General features: G+C 47.9%; 1 protein-coding gene across 1 annotated transcript in view; it reads left to right on the forward strand.

Moving 5' to 3' along the window:
* Positions 1-8,071: 8,071 nt before the first annotated feature.
* POPDC2 (popeye domain cAMP effector 2) overlaps positions 8,072-18,313 on the forward strand; it is a 58,589-nt gene continuing 48,347 nt past the window's right edge. The window contains exon 1 of the mRNA XM_078655875.1: positions 8,072-8,634. Coding sequence (XP_078512001.1) covers positions 8,147-8,634 — 488 coding nt within the window. The 5' untranslated portion in view covers positions 8,072-8,146. The remainder of the gene's footprint in view (positions 8,635-18,313) is intronic.

Consider the following 18,313-nt stretch of genomic DNA (forward strand, 5'->3'; position numbering starts at 1 on the left):
GTATAACATCAACGTTCGATGAAGGTTCCCCAGTTTTTTTCATATTTTTTCATTGCCTTTATGCCCCTAATGTTAGCTAAAGCAAGCTCCATTGAGTGTATTTCGGTTACCAATGCCCACCAATCCCAGATTTTAGGTGTTTCTGGGCTAACCCAGGCTCTTGCCAAAGTTAGTTTAGCACAAGATATTAATATCGTGATCAAGGCGGCATGTGAGAGTGGAGCTGGATAGATATCTAATAAGACTGACGCAGCTGTTAGCGCGGGTATCTGAATCTGCTTCATATTCAAAACTTTTTCAATTTCACACCAGAAAGTTTTCAAGTTCGGGCATGAAAACAGCATGTGTACCAGATCTGCTGCTTCAGTAAAGCATTTAGGGCATTTAGTTCGATCACTAAAAGTATTGTTGGGAGACCATTTAGAGATTCTTTCAGGGGTATAGTATAGCATGCATGTTGTTCTGAATTGTTGGAGTCTTAAACTGGATGATCGTACTCGTTTATTAATATTCATAAAGGAGCTTGTTATCTGTTTAGGAGTTATATTTAATCCCAATATTCTACTCCATTTATCAGCAAGCTTACTGCAATCATTGAGTTTGGTAGCAGTGAGGGTTCTATATGTCTCACTTATAACGGATTTATTTTTTAATGAATGTAAGCAGGTCCAGATGTCATGTTCAGGAGCTTCCAAAATTTGTTTTTTATTGATCAGATAATCATGTATCTGTACAAATTTGTATCTCATATTTTCAGATAAATTGTATAGTTGCTTAAGAGTATTGAAATCCATGAAACCCTGAGTATTGTATAAATCCCCTAAGGTAGTAATACCTAATCTGGACCATCCGTGGACAGTGTTATCATTAAAAATGTTTGGGAGACCAGGGTTTCCCCAAAGTGGTAACTCTGAATGAAAAAAATTAGTGTCACAAAAAAAAAGAATATTGCCCCATATCTTTGTTATATCTCTAGCTGTCTTAAATTTGACTCTTTTGAAATAATTAGGATCGTTAGTTCTAAATAAGAATAGATTTGAATCAGATTTTAACATAAAGTGATGAAAAAATAAAGCCCTTCCTTCATTAAGTAGAGAGCGTATGCGATTGATGAAAGCAGACCAAAAGTATAATTTAAAGTCCGGAAAATTAAGCCCACCTTCATGTATATCATTTTTCATAAGATTTAGTGATCTTCTCGCCTTTTTATACCCCCATATAAAACTGCTAAATATACCATCCAGTTTCTTAAAAAATTGGTTATTTAATGCTAATGGTATAGATCGAAATAAATATACATATTTAGGTAATACCTTCATTTTTATCAGATTAATTCTGCCAATTATATTCAGAGGTAGCCTATGCCACTTTTTTAATAATAAGCTAGTAGATTTAAATAGTTCATCATAGTTTATTTTGTTAATGTCTTGTACTTTAGCTGTTATTCTTATTCCCAAATAGGTGGCTACTTTGCATATCTCGGGCACTATCACAGGTGGGCCATAGTTAACTATTATTTGCGTTTTTTGTAAAAAGTAAAAGTAAACATTTTCTCAGTAGAATGATGCAACCGCCAAATATCACCAAATTAGTTGTGTTAAAACATTACTTTAGCATCAAAAAAGCTCTTGGAGGTCAATATTTAGTTTGTGATAATCTGTCTAATAAAGGGTCACATATAAGGTTAAAATCACCTCCAACAATGAGAGGGACATTGCCTAACTTGAGTACTTCTGTAGTAAGAAGAGACCAAAAATTGGGGTCATCAGTAGTCGGGACATAAACATTAATTAAAAACAAAACTGTATCTTGAATTGAAGTTTCACTATAATATAACGACCTTCTGCATCCAAGGATTTTTTCAAAATCTGTAAACGTTACCTTTTTGCAAGGAGAATAGAGACACAATTTTTCTAATGTACAGCAGGAGAAGAAATAACAGTACCAACCTATTTTTTTGCATATAAGCTAAGACCGTATCATCAATATGTGTCTCTTGTAAGAAACAAATATCCACTTTATATCCTTGCAAATAATTAAGGCTTCCAGTTTTCCACTTTTACTGATTTTTACAGATAAATTTAGACAGAAAACAATGTGTTTTCTGTCTGTATTTATTTTTAAAAGCGGAAAAATGTGTAAAATTGCGTTTCATGTGGGTGACTCTCCATGCTTGCTCATGATTTCCATTTCTAGATCAACAGTGAGCAGATATCATGGAAAGTTAAAAAACAGGGTGATATTTCCCTTAATACAGGTATATGTAACATATATTTGTATTGTAATGCTGATATTTACCTGTGGGTGTAATGTTTTGCTATATTTAGCTGTTTAATTTGCTAATACACGACAGGCAGAAAAGTATGAGTGCATGTTTATCAGCTAAATAAATGTGGAAATATACCATTTTATAACTCCATTTATCCTCAAAACACAAAATAAATATGGATAAATACAGACGGAAATGTAAAAATAAATACCGTAAAACCGGGAGCGCTATAAATGATCTGAAATGTTATTATGTTTCACCGGAACCTTTAACATTTAGGGATACAATTTTAACATTATTGAAATCAGCCATAAATGAAGAGAAAAATAGAAAGAAGAAGAAAGAGATGAAAAAAACATTTAATGCATAAAATAATAACAAGTAGCTCTAGAAATGAACAATAAAGAAAAGGGAGAAATAAAGATATGTACAAACACAGAAAAGAACAACATTTAAACATTAATAACCGTGTTGAAACGTACACATGCTTAACAAGCCTGACTGGACCATTGGTGCCCTGTAAAAAATGGAACAACTAGGTTATCCGGAAAAAGCATGAGATGAATATTCGGTACCAGTTTGCAATGTATCCATGGAGGCTGTGACTGCTGATCCAAAAAAAGACAAAGGTCTTCAGGGCGCTGAAATGATTTTGAAAAACCGTCTTTCCAAATTCGCATAGTCGAAGGGTCAAAAACACCATATTTGAAGTCAAGATTTCACATTTGTGGTCTAGGTTCAGAAAAGTATTTGCAAATTTTTGGTCTAGGTTAATAAAAGTCTTTTCAAATTTCAACAGTTTCCTTTGCAAAGTCCTAGTGTCTGAAGATTTTATTTCCATTAACCATTAAAGAAGGAATTTCCGAGCTGCTTTTCGTATTAACACTAAGGGGGTCATTACGATAGCGGGTGGACCTGAGTCCACCCGCCATCGTGATGGGGGATCCGGACCACCCACCATGCATGTGGCGGTCCTGCACACCTAATTAGGATGCGACCGCCACCATGGCGATTGCATTTTGCAATTTAACATTGTGGCGGGTGCTGCTGACTGCAGCACCCGCCGCGATGTTAAAAATTTATGTCGTGCATTTCACTGCACTGGATGGCAGGCATCATACAGTGCCTGCCACTTGGTGTAGTGAAAAGTAGGGTGGTACCATGGGTACCCCCAGTGCACAAGCACCACCCCCAAACACAATCGGGGTCCGCAATGGGCCCCGAAAACCAATCCTAGCCAGCCTTTCAATGGTGGTTTACCCACCACGGAAAGGCTGGCTGGAGCCAGGATCCTAATTTGGCGGACGATGCCTGCTAGGCACGCCAACATTTTAGGGATGCAGACCGCTCTGCCAAGCAATCGGAATGATTGCCTGTGGGGGTTCCGTGGCAGACGGTCTTTGCTTTCACCACGGTCGCAGTCTGGATCCCCCGCCATCGTAATGTGGCGAGGGGAGTATCACGTTCCGATGGCAAAAGGCCTAACACCGCACGGCTGGCGAAGGTGGGCCTTCCGCCGTCATAATGACCCCCTTAGTGATGATGATGTAAAACTTTAAAAATCGTTAATCGCGGTTTATTTTGGTGTGGATTACGATGAGAGGGAATCCTGTGAGCTTTATCAATTTCAAATTTTTCAGGAAACTTTGGACGTAGGAGAACAGGTAACAAATTTTACAAGTATAACCTACAATCGTTACCTTTTACGTCCTGAGGTAAGTTAAAAATACTCAGGTTATACTCTCTGTTAGGATTTTCCAATTCAAGAAGAAGGTTAGACATAGTAGGTATTTTTGCCACAAGCGGTGAGAAACTATCAATTTTAACTTTATTGTCCTGTATTTTAATTTTATTGTCAGATATTTTTATAGATAGACTAGCCATGTCTTTTTGTATATTTTTAATTTCAGACCCAATAGTATCAGTGCTAGAATGAATTGCTTGAATCTCAAGTAGTAAAGCCAGAGAAGGTTCACTAGACTCCACCATTTATGATTCAACCGGAGGTGACGAAATATTTTGTTTGAACATGTGTCAAAATGCTGCTGCAAGCATTCTCCAGGTAAATTCCAGCATCTTAATAGGCAAAATCGTTAATGAAGGGAAGACGCAGTGAGAAGCTCACCGGGGGCGGCCATCTTAACTTGCACGCTCGCGCATCTCTCTGTTTTCTTTTGTTCTGTTGTGTCGTTTTTAGTGGTGTCAGGATATAAAAATCTTCCCGTAGCCACTCCAATAGTTTTTAACAGAATTTATTGTGTCTAGATCTGTTCTTGATGTTGGTTGTGTTTCTGAGTGTTCCAAATTGAGTTTGTTCCACAGTTGACAGATGGATGCACATAAGGTTGTTTTAGGTACATCGCTTAGCGTTGTTTTATTTTAGAAAGAAAGCAAGTGGTGGTCTGACCATGGGACTGGAGTTAAAGTTTGAAAGGTAACTAGTTCTGTATTTGCAAAAATGACACCTAGGATGTGTCCAGCGATGTGTGTGGGTTTGTGGATCATCTGATGCTGGTTCATAGTGCCGATACCGGCAACACCCCGCTTATCAATAATCAGTTGCGCTGTGCAAAATAAACAGTCCACACAAGTTTTGTTGGGAAAACAGTTTGCTGCAGGTTTATTACATACAAAGGTGCATGCCAACTTGGTGGGTTAACTTATGGGTGATCCAAGGGCAGGCAGCAGTGACTAATCTAAGCTGCCCAGCCCGTATGAAGTGCCAAACTGCACCGTGGTCAACCCAATCGGTGCTACCATTTATGTGGGGGTTATCCCCCTTACATACCATGGACCCTTAGTCCATCACTTTTACTCACGCCTTTTTAGGGGAGGAGCCTATCCAGGCAAGCCCCCAGTTGCTCAGGCTTACAACCGCCCGAAGGACAAGTGGGGCGCCGTCATTTTCAACCAAGGTCCTGCCATAAAGACTCCTGGTATTTTGGCATAATACACCCCTATTGTGCTCCTGAAGGGGTACCCCTCGTACCTATCAGCCTCCGGATCACCCTGTAACTCCTCCTCCAACACAAATGTATACATTTATACATTCAATTAGTTAGCCAGCCCTCCTGCCGGCACGCAGGGTAAGCGGATGGGAGGGTGACAGCGTGTCCAGCGGCACACAAAGAGGGTGGCCAGTGGGTGGGGACAGGTATAATTACCTGTCCCCAGCCCACTGCGCACTGGAAATGACTCTACAGGGCCCCGGATGAAGTAGGGACTCCCAGAGGAGGGGGTCCATGCGACAAGGGTGCGAGGAGGTACCTCGTGCGGCACTAAGGGGGCCGCCCTCTTACAGGGCCCACTGCATGCACCGTGGGCAGCCGCAGTGCGTCTAGGCCAGCGATGTTTGTTTTCAGATGGGGCATATTGGGTTTTGCAAACCAAATATTGAGGTTGCCCAGAACCCATAGGTTGGAGTGTTGTGTTATCAGGTTTGAAACTGTGTCTGGAAGTGTGTCTGGGAATGTTGCGCTGCTGGGTGGACTGTGCATGGTGTATAGGAGCCGGAAGTTACAGGAAGAGGATGGTGCAGGGTCGCATCTATCGCCCGCGCTGCGCCGTGCAGAAGAACCAGAGGTGAAGGGGTGCAGGACTGAGGGGAGAGGACCTGGTGTCTGCTCACCAGATGGGCTGAGGCCTGTACATCCTACCAGGAGGGTGTGTGACAGTCTCTGGCACCCCTGGGAAGTTGTATTAACTTTAAACGCTGTTGCCAGCTCTGCGCCGTGCGCACTGGCCCTGGCGGGAGAACCAGAGGTGGAGGGGTGCAGACTGAGGGGAGAGGACCTGGTCTCCGCTCACCAGATGGGCTGAGGCCTGTACATCCTACCAGGAGGGTGTGTGACAGTCTCTGGCACCCCTGGGAAGTTGTATTAACTTTACACACTGCCGCCTGCGCTGCGCCGTGCGCAGAGGCCCTGGTGGACGTTCCGGGGGGTGAAGGGGTGCAGACTGAGGGGAGAGGGCCCGGTCTCCGCTCACCCGAGGGCCCCAGGCCCGGACACCTCTTCCCCCCCCCCCCCCCCCCCCCCCCCCTCTCCCCGGCTGTCTATCTCCCTTCTCCGGAGCTATGTGAAGTGGCCGGGGGTGGCGGCTCCCCTCCCCGCCCCAGGCTGCGCCCTCCTTGGGTTTCACTTCCAAACATGGAGCGGCCGCGGCCTCGCTCCCCCCGCAGCCACGAGCCCCGCATTCCTCTCGGGACACAGGACTCCTCTGTCACCTCTGTCTCTCCGGAGCTCCGCTTACAGCGCCTCGGGGCAGGAGAGCGCCTCGGTGCCAGTCTCGGATGAGGCGCAGGATAGGAGAGCGCCTCGGGACAGGATAGCGCCTCGGTGACAGGCTCCGGGGAGGCACAGGGCAGCATAGCGCCTCGGGGCAGGAGAGCGCCTCGGTGCCAGTCTCGGATGAGGCACAGGATAGGAGAGCGCCTCGGGGCAGGATAGCGCCTCGGTGACAGGCTCAGGGGAGGCACAGGGCAGCATAGCGCCTCGGGGCAGGAGAGCGCCTAGGTGCCCGTATCAGACCAGGGGCCTGCTCGTGGTGTGGGCAGGGAGGAACCTCTGTGCCAGGGTCGGACGTGGCGCCTGCTGCACCCCTGGGAAGGTTCCTGTCCTGGCCGGGCGAGGGGTCCCCAGGAGCTCCTGACTGACAGCTCGCCCGACCCCCCTTCTCTTTTGTGAAGTTTGGAAGTTCTCAGAAGGTCGGTTTCATTCAGTGAACGAAAGCGGAGACTCGCACCAGAGCTTTCCAAACCGGATGACTTCAAGGCGCTTCCTCTGGACGTCTAGTGAGGTTCTGGCCGTGTGGTGAGGGCGCCTATGCTCTTGGGCAGGGGGGCCTCACCCTCAGAAGACTCAGAGCCTCCCCACAGCAGACAAGAAGCCAGAAGTGTACCTCAGAGTTCGACAGTGTCACTCAGCGTCACCATTCGACATAATTCATCAGCGTCGTCATCCAACAACATCCGCCTCCAAGGTCCCAGGAGAAGTCACTGCAGAGCATCATCAGTGGTCAACTGATGTCATCACCTGATGTCTCGCTCAGTATCATCACTCGAGGTTTGGGCACAGCAGGAGCGTGAGGGCTGAGACCATCCCTCAACATCAGCATCCCTCACCATCTCTCAGCACCAGCATCCCTCAGCATCAGCATCCCTCAGCATCCCTCAGCATCAATCAGCATCCCTCAGCATCTCTCAGCACCAGCATCCATCAGCATCAGCATCCTTCAGGGTTAGCATCCCTCAGCATCAGCATCCCTCAGCATCAGCATCCCTCAGCATCAGCATCCCTCAGCATCAGCATCCCTCAGGACCAGCATCCCTCAGCATCTGGATCCCTCAGGACCAGCATCCCTCAGCATCAGCATCCCTCAGCATCAGCATCCCTCAGGACCAGCATCCCTCGGCATCAGCATCAGCATCAGCATCAGCATCCTTCAGGGTTAGCATCCCTCAGCATCAGCATCCCTCAGCATCAGCATCCCTCAGCATCAGCATCCCTCAGGACCAGCATCCCTCAGGACCAGCATCCCTCAGGACCAGCATCCCTCAGGACCAGCATCCCCCAGCATCCCTCAGGACCAGCATCCCCCAGCATCCCTCAGCCTCCCTCAGCATCCCTCAGCATCCCTCAGCATCCTCCTTCATCCTCATCTCCCATCCTCGGCCTTGAGACGCTCCACCAGTTGAGCAGCCAACGCCCCGGGTTCTCCACTTCCAGCCTCAATCCTTCAATTCCAGGCATTTTTCTCTCAACTTTCATAGAGTTCCAAAGTGCAAGCCAAGCGCACCCCTCCCTCGTGTTTCTGTGCTCCGGTGCCGGGGGGCTTTATTTTGATTCAAGGACCCCCCCTTGGAGAGAGGGGAGGACCATGAGTGCCAACAGCACCCTGCTGGAGCAGCTGCTGGGGCCGCCCCCCTGCCAGGCCTGGCGGGCGGACATGGAGAGGGCCGTCTACCACCTGGCCGGCATCGTCCTGCTGCTGGGCTTCATGGGGGGCAGCGGCGTCTTCGGGGGGCTCTTCGTCTTCGGGCTCCTGGCCGCGGGGTTCGGCTGCTGGGCGCTGTGGGGCTGGCTCTACGCCTGCGGCCTGGACGTGCTGTGCTGGGGGCTGCTGCTGGCGGGGGCATGCCTGCTGCAGCTGGCACACCTGCTCTACCGCCTGCGGAAGGACACCCTCTGCGAGGAGCTGGGCGCCCTCTACCGCACCCTCTACCAGCCGCTGCAGGTGCCCCTGCCCGTCTACAAGGAGATCCTGCACAGCAGCGGGCAGCACGTGCTGACCCTGGCCAAGGACCAGAGCTACGCCCTGGAGGGCAAGACCCCCATCAGCCGCCTGTCGCTGCTGCTCTCCGGGAGGTAGGTGCGTGAGCCACCGAAAGGGGCCAATGTTGAGTAACCCTGGGCGAAGCACTACGCTACGCTCGCGGAGTTTGCGAAATTTTCGCAACTTCGCACTACGCGAGCTGCACGTAGCACAGTGCGAACATGCGTAGTGCAGCGTAGCGGGCATTTTTTGCTTGTTCCCGGTCCTGAACGTCATGCTCGCGACCGCGAGCAAGCAAAATGACATCCCGGTGAGATTCTCAACGCGAGGAGGTCAGGTTTCTCATTGTGAGTGGTTGCGCATGCTCGCGACCACTCACGATGAGAAACTACCTGTTCGCGTTGAGAAAGCTGCCGCTCGAGTAATAATCTACTCGAGCAGCAGAAAACTACAGCTCGCACTGTGCAAGATGCCGTTTTCAATGCTTGCACAGTGCCGGATGCTTGTCCGCACTGTGCAATCATTGAAAACACATCTTGCACAGTGCGAACATGCTACTACGCAGCTCGCGTAGTGCTACGTGAAGTTCGCGTAGTGCGAAGTGAACTTCGCGTAGCTTCGCGTAGCGCTACTACGCGAACTACGCCCAGGGTTAATGTTGAGCATGGCGGTTTCGGTGCTACAGCCTTTCCTGAAACCAGATTGGAAGGAGTCACGTAGGTTGTATTTGCCTCTGTGTCTGTCGAGTTGTTGTAAGACTCACTTTTCCATGGTTTTTGCCAGGAGTGGGAGGTTAGGGATGGGATGGAGGTGTTTAGGATCATTAGGGTCATCCTTTTGGTTTTTAAGAATGGGAGTGATTTGCCCAAGTTGAAGGGAGTCAGGGTCGCACCGGGCGAGGGATGAGTTAATAATTTTTGTCCAACATGGGGCAATGATGTGGTTTAGGTTAGGTACTAGCTTAGTCGGGAGTGGGTCTCTGGTATGAGTGCTCATCTTTAATTTTTCAATGATATTAAAAGACTTCAAGCTCAGACATGGGATTGAAATTAGTCCAAGTGGTGACTTCTGTTTTTTTTAGGTCTCGCCTAGCGACGCAGCGCGCATGCGCTGACCGCCTTGGCGAGATCTATCGTTGCCGCTTTCTGTGCAGAAGGGACACAGAAGATGGCACGTGCGGACAGGAGATGTGCACGCGTACGGACAGGAGATGTGCACTCCGTTCACGTGCACATCTCCTGTCAGCGCGCGCATCCAGCGCTTTCACTTTCCCTCCCCCGTCAGCTCCAAGAGGCCAGCTTGTTTTCCTTCTGGGAGTGCAGGGAGAGTTCCCAATGCTTGACCTCATGCTTGAATCCATCAGTAGTACACTTGGAGTACTAATCCTCGAGGACAACAAGCCTACGGTTGGCACCTTTTATAATCCGTTGTAAGCATAAGAGTCCATTTCCCCAGGCTCCCCTTCTCCCCCGTTGTATAGACATGCGTGCACCTATAGTTGACAGGGATGATGTACCCGATTATTAATCCCCTTAATTTACTAATGTGAAATGTGTAACTTCTAGAGTTCATCGCTTCCGAGTTCTAGTTGGTCATTCTTGCTCGTTTTTAAGACGAAGGGCATTCATTTCTTTTTACCTTTCCTCAAAAAATAAATTGCATAAAATTATGTACAAAATGCACTGTAGCAGCACATTAGCGCCATTTTCTTTTTCTAGAAATCCCAGAGGTGCAACTTTCATGCCAATAAATATTTATTCAAAACAAAGCAGCACGTATTTAATTCCCACATAATCCTTGATAATTAACCCTTGTTTGTCTCGAAATTAATTCACTCATCCCGTGGTAGAAAACTTTAAATAGCCTTTTATACAGGCTGACCTATTGCGCTAAAATGTGCTGCGTTAAACCTGACCCCATTAAGTGTCATATTTAATGTTTTGCAGATGTGCAGCCTGCATTAACTGCAGCGTTATCCTTTATGACACAGAATAAAAATGAAACAACACATAAACATACCCCGAGGCCATGGACTTTGATGATGTCAGTGAGTTGACACAAGTCTAAGACCACATCCATCACGCTGTGCAGTGAGATGTCTCCTGCGCCATAGTCATAGTCATAGTCATAATTTCTTGTATAGCGCACATTTCACAAAAGTCTCAAGGCGCACCAGGGCCGGGAATAAGCATAATGATGATTTTTTATCTAGCTGGAACACATTTCACGACTGAGAGGCGGCGGGGGAGGAAAGAGGGTATTATCAGGCCACAGAAGAGAGCGAAAGAATGCAGTGACAGCCTGAGCAGAAAGAGGTGATTGACAGAAAGAAGGGGGAGGTGTTGCAGCGGCAGAGAGCGCCCTGGAGTACGTGAGGTGAGGGACGTCTTAGGCACGGATAGATGTAATAGGTCAAAAGGAAGAATAACGGGACATGGCTTAAAATTGAGTTCAGCCTCCATCTCAGCACCCCACTCGAGTCAGATACGATAATGAAATAGGACGCAAGAGGACAGAGATGTTTTGTACAAAACAGTTTTTCTAAGAGTTCCGTAATGAAGCATTCTGGTGAAAGGAAAACCAGGAATGACTGAAGGTGGCACGCGAGTCTCGATCCATCACGATACCCCAGAGCCTCAGCCTTAGTCTCCCTCCTCGCACCAACTACGACTCTCAGTCCACGCGCCCCTCTTGCAACAACCCCGTTGTTGCAGATGGAATTAAGTAGACATCTAATACCATGGAAAGAGCAGGTACTCTGTGGGTGCCTTTGTAGAAAAATGTGTATGGTCATGAGAGTTGTGTAAATTCTATATGTGCAGAGTAAAAGGTGTGCTCATGTAAGTGCTGGGTGACGGCGAATAGTGTGAGTGAGTGAAGCATGAGGGGTACGAGTGTAGGGCGAAAAATTCACTGATGTGTCAGGTGAGCTGCATGAACAGATTGTGAGAAGAGGATCTTGTGAGTGTCGGTTGAGAGCAATGAGTGTAGAGTGAGAGGAGTGAATGCAGGGTGGTGCGAGCGGGGTATATGCAGGGTGAGTGGTGTGCCTGTGTGTGGTGCAGGGTGAGAGGCAAGAGTGAAGGGTGATCTGTGAGAGTGACTGGTGAGTGCATGATGAGAGGAGTTAATTCAGAGTGAGTGGTGTGTCCCCATGAGTTCCGCAGACTATTGTCCCAGTGTGCAGGCAGGATGAACAAAGTGCTTGTATGAATGCAGGTATGCAACGTTTACAACAAAATTTTTACAACGCACTACCATTACAATGCAGGTATTACCACGCATACCATTACAACGCATTGCGCTGGGGGGCGCTCTAGGGTAAGTAATAAGTTTAATTTTCTATCCAACACCTTCCCTAGTGTCCACGGGGACTGGAGTTGGAATAGAAAATTATACTTACCACTATCCAGCACCTCTAAGCGCTATGCGTTGTAACGGTATTCGTTGTAAATACCGCGTTGTAAAGGTATGCGTGGTAAAAGTATGCGTTGTAACGTCATACATCCATGAATGCAGGCTAAGAGGTTTGTCCTTGTGAGTGCAGGGTGAGAGGAGGAAGTGCAGGGTGAGTGGTGTGACTCCAGGGTGAGTGCTGTGCTTGTTTGAGTGGTGTAAGTCCAAGGTGAGTGATGTGCCCATGTGAGTGAAGGGTGAGCTGTGTGAGTGACAGGGGTGCCTATGTGAGGTGAGTGCACTGTGAGCGATGTGACAGTGCAAGAGTAGGGTGAGAGAAGTGACTGCAGGGTGAGTGATGTGACATGAGTTTGAGTGCGGGTGAAAGTGCAGAGTGAGAGGAATGAATGCATGGTGAGTGATATGCTTCTTTGAGTGAGATTGCAGAGTGAGCAGTGAGAGTGACAGGTGAGTGAAGTGTCACTTGAGTGCAGGGTGACTAGTGTGCTCATGTAAGTGCAGGGTGAAAAGCATAAGTGCATGGTGAGTGGTGTGAGTGCAGTGTGGCCACTGTGAGTCCAAGGTAAGTGGTGTGCTCATGTAAGCACAGGGTAAGTGGAAGGAGAATGGCGTAAGTTCATGGCAATAGCAGAAGGGCAGTGTGGTCGCTGTGAGTGCAGGGTGAGTGGTGTCCTTGTGTGAGTGCAGAGTAAGAGGATCATGAATGGTGTGAATGTAGTGTGATCACTTAAAGTAACAAGTGAGTGGAGTCCATGTGCGTGCACGGTAGGCTCGTGTAAGTGCAGGGTAGGAGGAGGGTGATTGACGTGAGTGCATGGTGAACATGAAAGTGAAGGGTGAGCGGAGAGAATGAGGAGGGAGTAGTCTGAATGCAGGGTGCATTCCCAGACACCTGGAGTAACTCAGCATGTTATTGACAGCTAGCGTCGGGTTGCTGATATAAGTTAACCTGTAGGTATTATGGCATCAATCGTGGAAGGTGAGTCGAGGAAATAAATGAAGTGCTGATCCTACAACAAACTTTCAGTCTCCTGATTAGGGTTGCCAGCTGATCGGGTTTCTACCGGCACCACCGGTATTTTGGTGTCGCAGCCAGTACAAAAATAAGCAAAATCACCTAAAGCCGGTATTTTTAGAGAAGAGTTTTAAGATCTGTTTTATGAATTTAGAAAGAGGCAGTGGTGCAAAGCTTTGGAGGTAGTGAGTTCCAAATTCTAGTCCCATTGCCTGAGAAGGATTGCGCCATAAATCTTTCCCTTTTGAAGGTTGGAGGTTTGAGCTGTAGATTTTGAGCATTGCAGGAAGGTCTGGAGCCACCTGATAATTTGAGCTTATTGGCCAGGTAACGGGGAGTGGAAGTGTGTATGGCTTTATGGGTGATGCAAGCCGTCTTCTGTATTGCCATAGCTTCAATGGGAAGCCAGCGAAGAGAAATCAGTATGGGTGCAATATGGTCGTTTCTTCTACTCCCATAGACAAAACTGGCCGCTGAATGCAGAATGGATTTTAAAGGAGATAGGTGGGTTTTGGGGAGGCCTGCAAGGAGAAAATGACAGTAGTCCAGTCTGGAGAGGACCAAAGATTGAACCAGGGTTTTCAAGTCTTGTTTAGGAATGAACCTGGCCCCAGGAGTCAACCGTGCGGCCTGTAGAGCCACCCTGCTGTCTGCACACCGATGCCACTTGGTATTACATTAAATGTGCATTGAATAGGACTCTTATTTTTTTGTATCAGCAAAGGATGTAGCATACCTTGCTGCAAGTAGGTGCTGCTGTCTTGTCTGGTATCAGCACTCACATGTTCATTCTTAACAAGCATTGGCAAAGCCACTAGGTCTCGTCTGTGCAAGAGCTAATGGCGTTGGCAATGTGTTTTAGCCATTATGTACAACTGAGTGGCTGCAGCTCAGCATGGCTAAAAGTTAGTGGCGTGGAGTGGGGCAGGGTGGGGTGGGTGAGGTAGAGTGGAGGGGGTAGATTGGGGTAGAGTGGAGTAGGATAGATTGGCTTAGAGAGGAGTGGGAGTAGAGTGGGGTAGAGTGGAATGGAGTATATTAAAGAAGGATGATTGGGTGCATAGATTCCTGTGGGGTGGGTGTAGTGGGGTGGGGTGTATTGGGGTAAATTGGGATCGATTGGGTAGAGTGGGGTAGAGTGGAGTAGATTGGAGTGGAGTAGATAGGGGTATATTGGAGTGCTGTAGATTGGGAGGGGTAGATTGGGGAGGGGCAGATTGGAGTAGGGTAGATTGGGGTGGAATGGGGTAGGGTAAATTGGAGCGGGAGAATTGGAGTGAAGTGGGGTAGATTGGAGTGGAGTGGGGTAGATTTGAGTGGAGTGTGGTAGATTGGAGTGGGGTTGATAGGAGTGAAGTGGAGTGGGGTAGATTTGGATAGTGTGGAATGTAGTTAAGTGGAGTTGGGTAGGTTGGAGTGGAGTGGGTTAGTTTGGGTGGATTAGAGTGGGGTAAATTGTGGTAGAGTTGAGTGGGGTAGGTTGTGGTAGATTGGAGTGGGGTAAATTAAAGTGCAGAGGAGTTCGATAAGTTGCAGTGGAGTTTGGAGTGGAGTGGGTTAAATTGGAATGTAGTGTGGAAAATTAGACTGGTGTAGATTGAAGAGAAGTGGGATGGAGTGGGATAGATTGGAGTGGGGTAGACTGGGGTAGATGGAGCAGAGTCGGGTAGATTTGAATGGAGTGCAGTAGATTGGGGTAGAGTGGGGTAGTTTGGAGTGGGGTTGGGTTGACTGTGTTAAATTAAGTGGGGTGGGGTAGGTTGGATTGGAGTAGATTGGAGTGGAGTATATGTGACCCGCAGTGGCCTACAGCACCACCAACGAATTATGATAGGAATATACCATGCATGCTTTACCCAATATGTATGTTCTGAAATGCTGCTCACTAAGCCTTCCATGATCTAGGACATGCCTACATCACGCATTGGCAGAACTTCCACCAACTCTCTAGACCCCTGTTCTCGTCCTTACTCGCCTTCGCACACACCCCCCGCATCCATTGCAGCCGGAGCCGCTCCTTCTCCTACATCGCTGCCAAGACCTGGAATGACCTTCCCCTCCAGCTCCGTTACAGCCCCCTCGCTGGCAGACTTCAGAAAGAGACTCAAGACCTGGCTCTTAAACAGAGAAACAGTGCCTAGATACCCCTAGGGCAGTAATTCCCAAACTATTTCAACCTGCGGCTCCCTTGACCTAATTGGTCATTGGCCGCGGCTCCCATCATGTAAATTTTTTTTTAGGTGGGGCGATGTAAGCCTGACCATAGGCACTGGAATGTACAGTGATAAAGGAGATGTAATAAATGAGAAAATGCTATGTCACCTACCTACATTTGGTGTGGAGGCTCACTGGTGTTGTGGGCAAACACATACCGTTGACGTGAATTTTAAGGTAAACTAATGTGTAATCAGGGGAAGATAAGATAAGTAAAATGAAAAAAATCAGCCCAGTCGTTTCTGCAGAGCTGATCTCGGGGTAATTCTGGGCTAACTGCGTGGCATCAGTGGCGACTGTAAACCTTTCAGTGCGTGAGTCAAGGTTAGAAGACCTACTCACTCTTTCCTTTACTACTGAGGTCTCTGTGCAGCTCAAGGTTTTGTCTCTACAAGTACTTTTTAGTTTTTTGTTATTTTTTAATAGGAAGATGGCAATCTATTTTCGTTTACACAGCACAGTTCTGTCCAACCAAGGAAATGTTGAGTCCAGATTTGCAAAATGATTTATTTTAACCTGTGGTTTCTGTTTCATTACCAGCAGCAGGGAATCTATACCAATGTTACTGGGTAAAACCTGACATTTCTTTTCGGGGCATTACACAATATTCCTGGATATGTTGTCAATACAGGTTTTAAAAGCATAGTGCTTCCTAATGCCAAGGAGTACCCAATTTCCCTCACACACCGCATATTTTTTGCTCATTTTGTTTAAACACTGAAAGCACTCTAATGGTAAACCCACTGTGACTACTACCTCGTCCTGGATGCCCTGCAAACCTCCTGACTGACCTATAACAACCTTCATTACCATGAGCTGCAGTAGTTTGGTAACGGTATTAGAACTGAGTGTGGTTAGATAAGAGGCATAATATTGCCACTTAGAACGTTCCTATCCATGTCCTCTGCAGGTAGCTCAGTGGGTACATTGGACTGCAGCAGGAGATGTTTGTGTTCTCACTATATTAACATGCAGCCAGTTGCACGTCATGCTCAAGACATCACTGCATACACCTGGCCTTCAATTCAAATAAAGCATTGTATGTGTATAACAGTGGCACCTGGTTGTAATAAACAAACTTCAGGTATAATAGCCACAGCCATTCAATCGTTTTTTAGCTACTCCAAAATTACATTGAAAACCCATGTGCTTAGAGAAGTCCATTTCAATGGCCGTGTGGGTGTTTTCAAACATGCCTGTGCCACTGCATTGCTGTGCTACTTTTTACAGTACACACAGCATGGTGAACATTTTGAATAAATAGAGCATAAGCAGTTTGGATTTTAACTTTGAAAAATAAGGAAAGCCAACTGAGAATATGGTATTTTCAGTGGCAGGAAAGCATACAAAGTACATAGCACAGTTAACCAGAAATCACAAACACCTGTCCAAAACTCCAGAAACACATGCAGCTAATCATAATTTGACGCCTTCGCTTCATATGATCATGTATACCCGATTTTCGAATTACAACAGTGGCTGACAGCATAAATAACACTTGCTCGGCATCACTGTCCTGACTGTGCCTGGCCCCACTAAGCCCACACGCTTTTTGTCACACGTCACACCTCATCTAACCCAATCCACACTCTGACCAGTGCGGCTTCCGTAACGCCCTCACCTGGCATTCACACATTGTTTACTCGGGGCCTGCAAATGCACATTACAAAAAAGGTAAGTGCATGACTCTATAAGGGGGCTAAAGTATGAAAAAGAATATATCGCAGGTGTGGTGGGCGAGGTCAGGGCCTCGCACGCTGGACAACACACAATAATGGGACACACACACTGAGTGGTACGGTATGCCGGAAAAGACCCCGAGCGGTCTTCCGCGCTTTTTATATATACCTCGGGGCGTGCCCGTCCCGAGGGTGTAGGCATGTGTGTGTGCGTGTCGATACATTGTAAGAGAGAGGCCGTGTGGCTCTCTACATCCCTCCTTCAATTTAGTTCACACGTAAGCTGTCCAAACATGAAGGCTACGGGGAAGTGCACATAAAGTCTCGAAGTCTCTGGCTCGGCCCAGGATTGGGCCGCAGGTTGTATCGGTGGTTGGACCGAGCAGGAGACTCAACAGCCCCAGCCGGGGTTGTTGTTTCTTCTCGGGAGGAAGAAGGGCGCCCGGTTGTTTCACTTTGGGGTACACCAAGGTGACGCCTGTCTTCTCCTGGCTGGTCACGGCTCGGGAGGGGCACGGAGTTTTGGGCTCCCGTTCTCCCATCATCCAGACTATCTGCGCCGACATCGATGGTTTCGTCGGCCTCTTGGGGGGTGCCATCCGGCACTCCTATCCGTTTGAAACAAGATACATTCCTCGTGACCGTTTGTCGGCCAAGGCGGGCCGTCACCATCGTTCCTTGAATTTTCTCCACTATCCATCGCTCTGGTTCGAACGGGGTTCTAAATTTCCACCCAGGGTGCCGATCTAGTACCACAACGACATCACCTTCTTGCAACCCTGGGTGTCGAGCATGTCTCTTTTCACTTGCCTTCTGGTTCGTGATGGCTCTCCGTGCTTGGATGGCCTCACCATCTCTCTCTTCCGGGGTCCATGTGGAGGATGCCGGGATGTTGCCTCTTGGTGCCATTTTGAACAGGACATGCGCGGGTGCGCAGCGGGTGGTGCTATGCGGGGTCTGTCGGTATGCGCTCAGGAATTGGTCTAACGCCGCTTCCGGGTCCTTTCCATCGTTGACGGCGATGCGGAGTGCCCTGTTGAGAGTCCGCATGAGTCTTTCCACTTCGCCGTTTGCTTGCGGCCACAACGGTGTGATCTTGCGGTGTTTTATCCCTAGGCCCTCCAGGTATGTTTGGAACTCACGCCCTTGAAATGGGGGTCCGTTGTCCGACTTCACCTCCTCCGGGAGTCCCATGGTGGCAAAGATGTGATCCAACGCCTTTTTAACTGGTCCAAAGGCTGTGGAAGAGAGTAGTTCCACAACAGGGAATTTTGAGAAGGAGTCCACGACGACCAGCGTGTGGCGACCGTCGGGGAAACTCCCAAAGTCTATGCTCAGCTGGGTCCAGGGTGTGGTCGCCGCTTCTTCAGTGATGACTGGGGCCGGGGCTGGATCTGACCCCGTAATGGTGCAGGCGTGACAAGCGCGCACCATCTCATCGACCAG

This window comes from Lissotriton helveticus, chromosome 8 (assembly GCF_964261635.1).
Source record: "Lissotriton helveticus chromosome 8, aLisHel1.1, whole genome shotgun sequence".
Taxonomy (NCBI): Eukaryota; Metazoa; Chordata; class Amphibia; order Caudata; family Salamandridae; genus Lissotriton; species Lissotriton helveticus.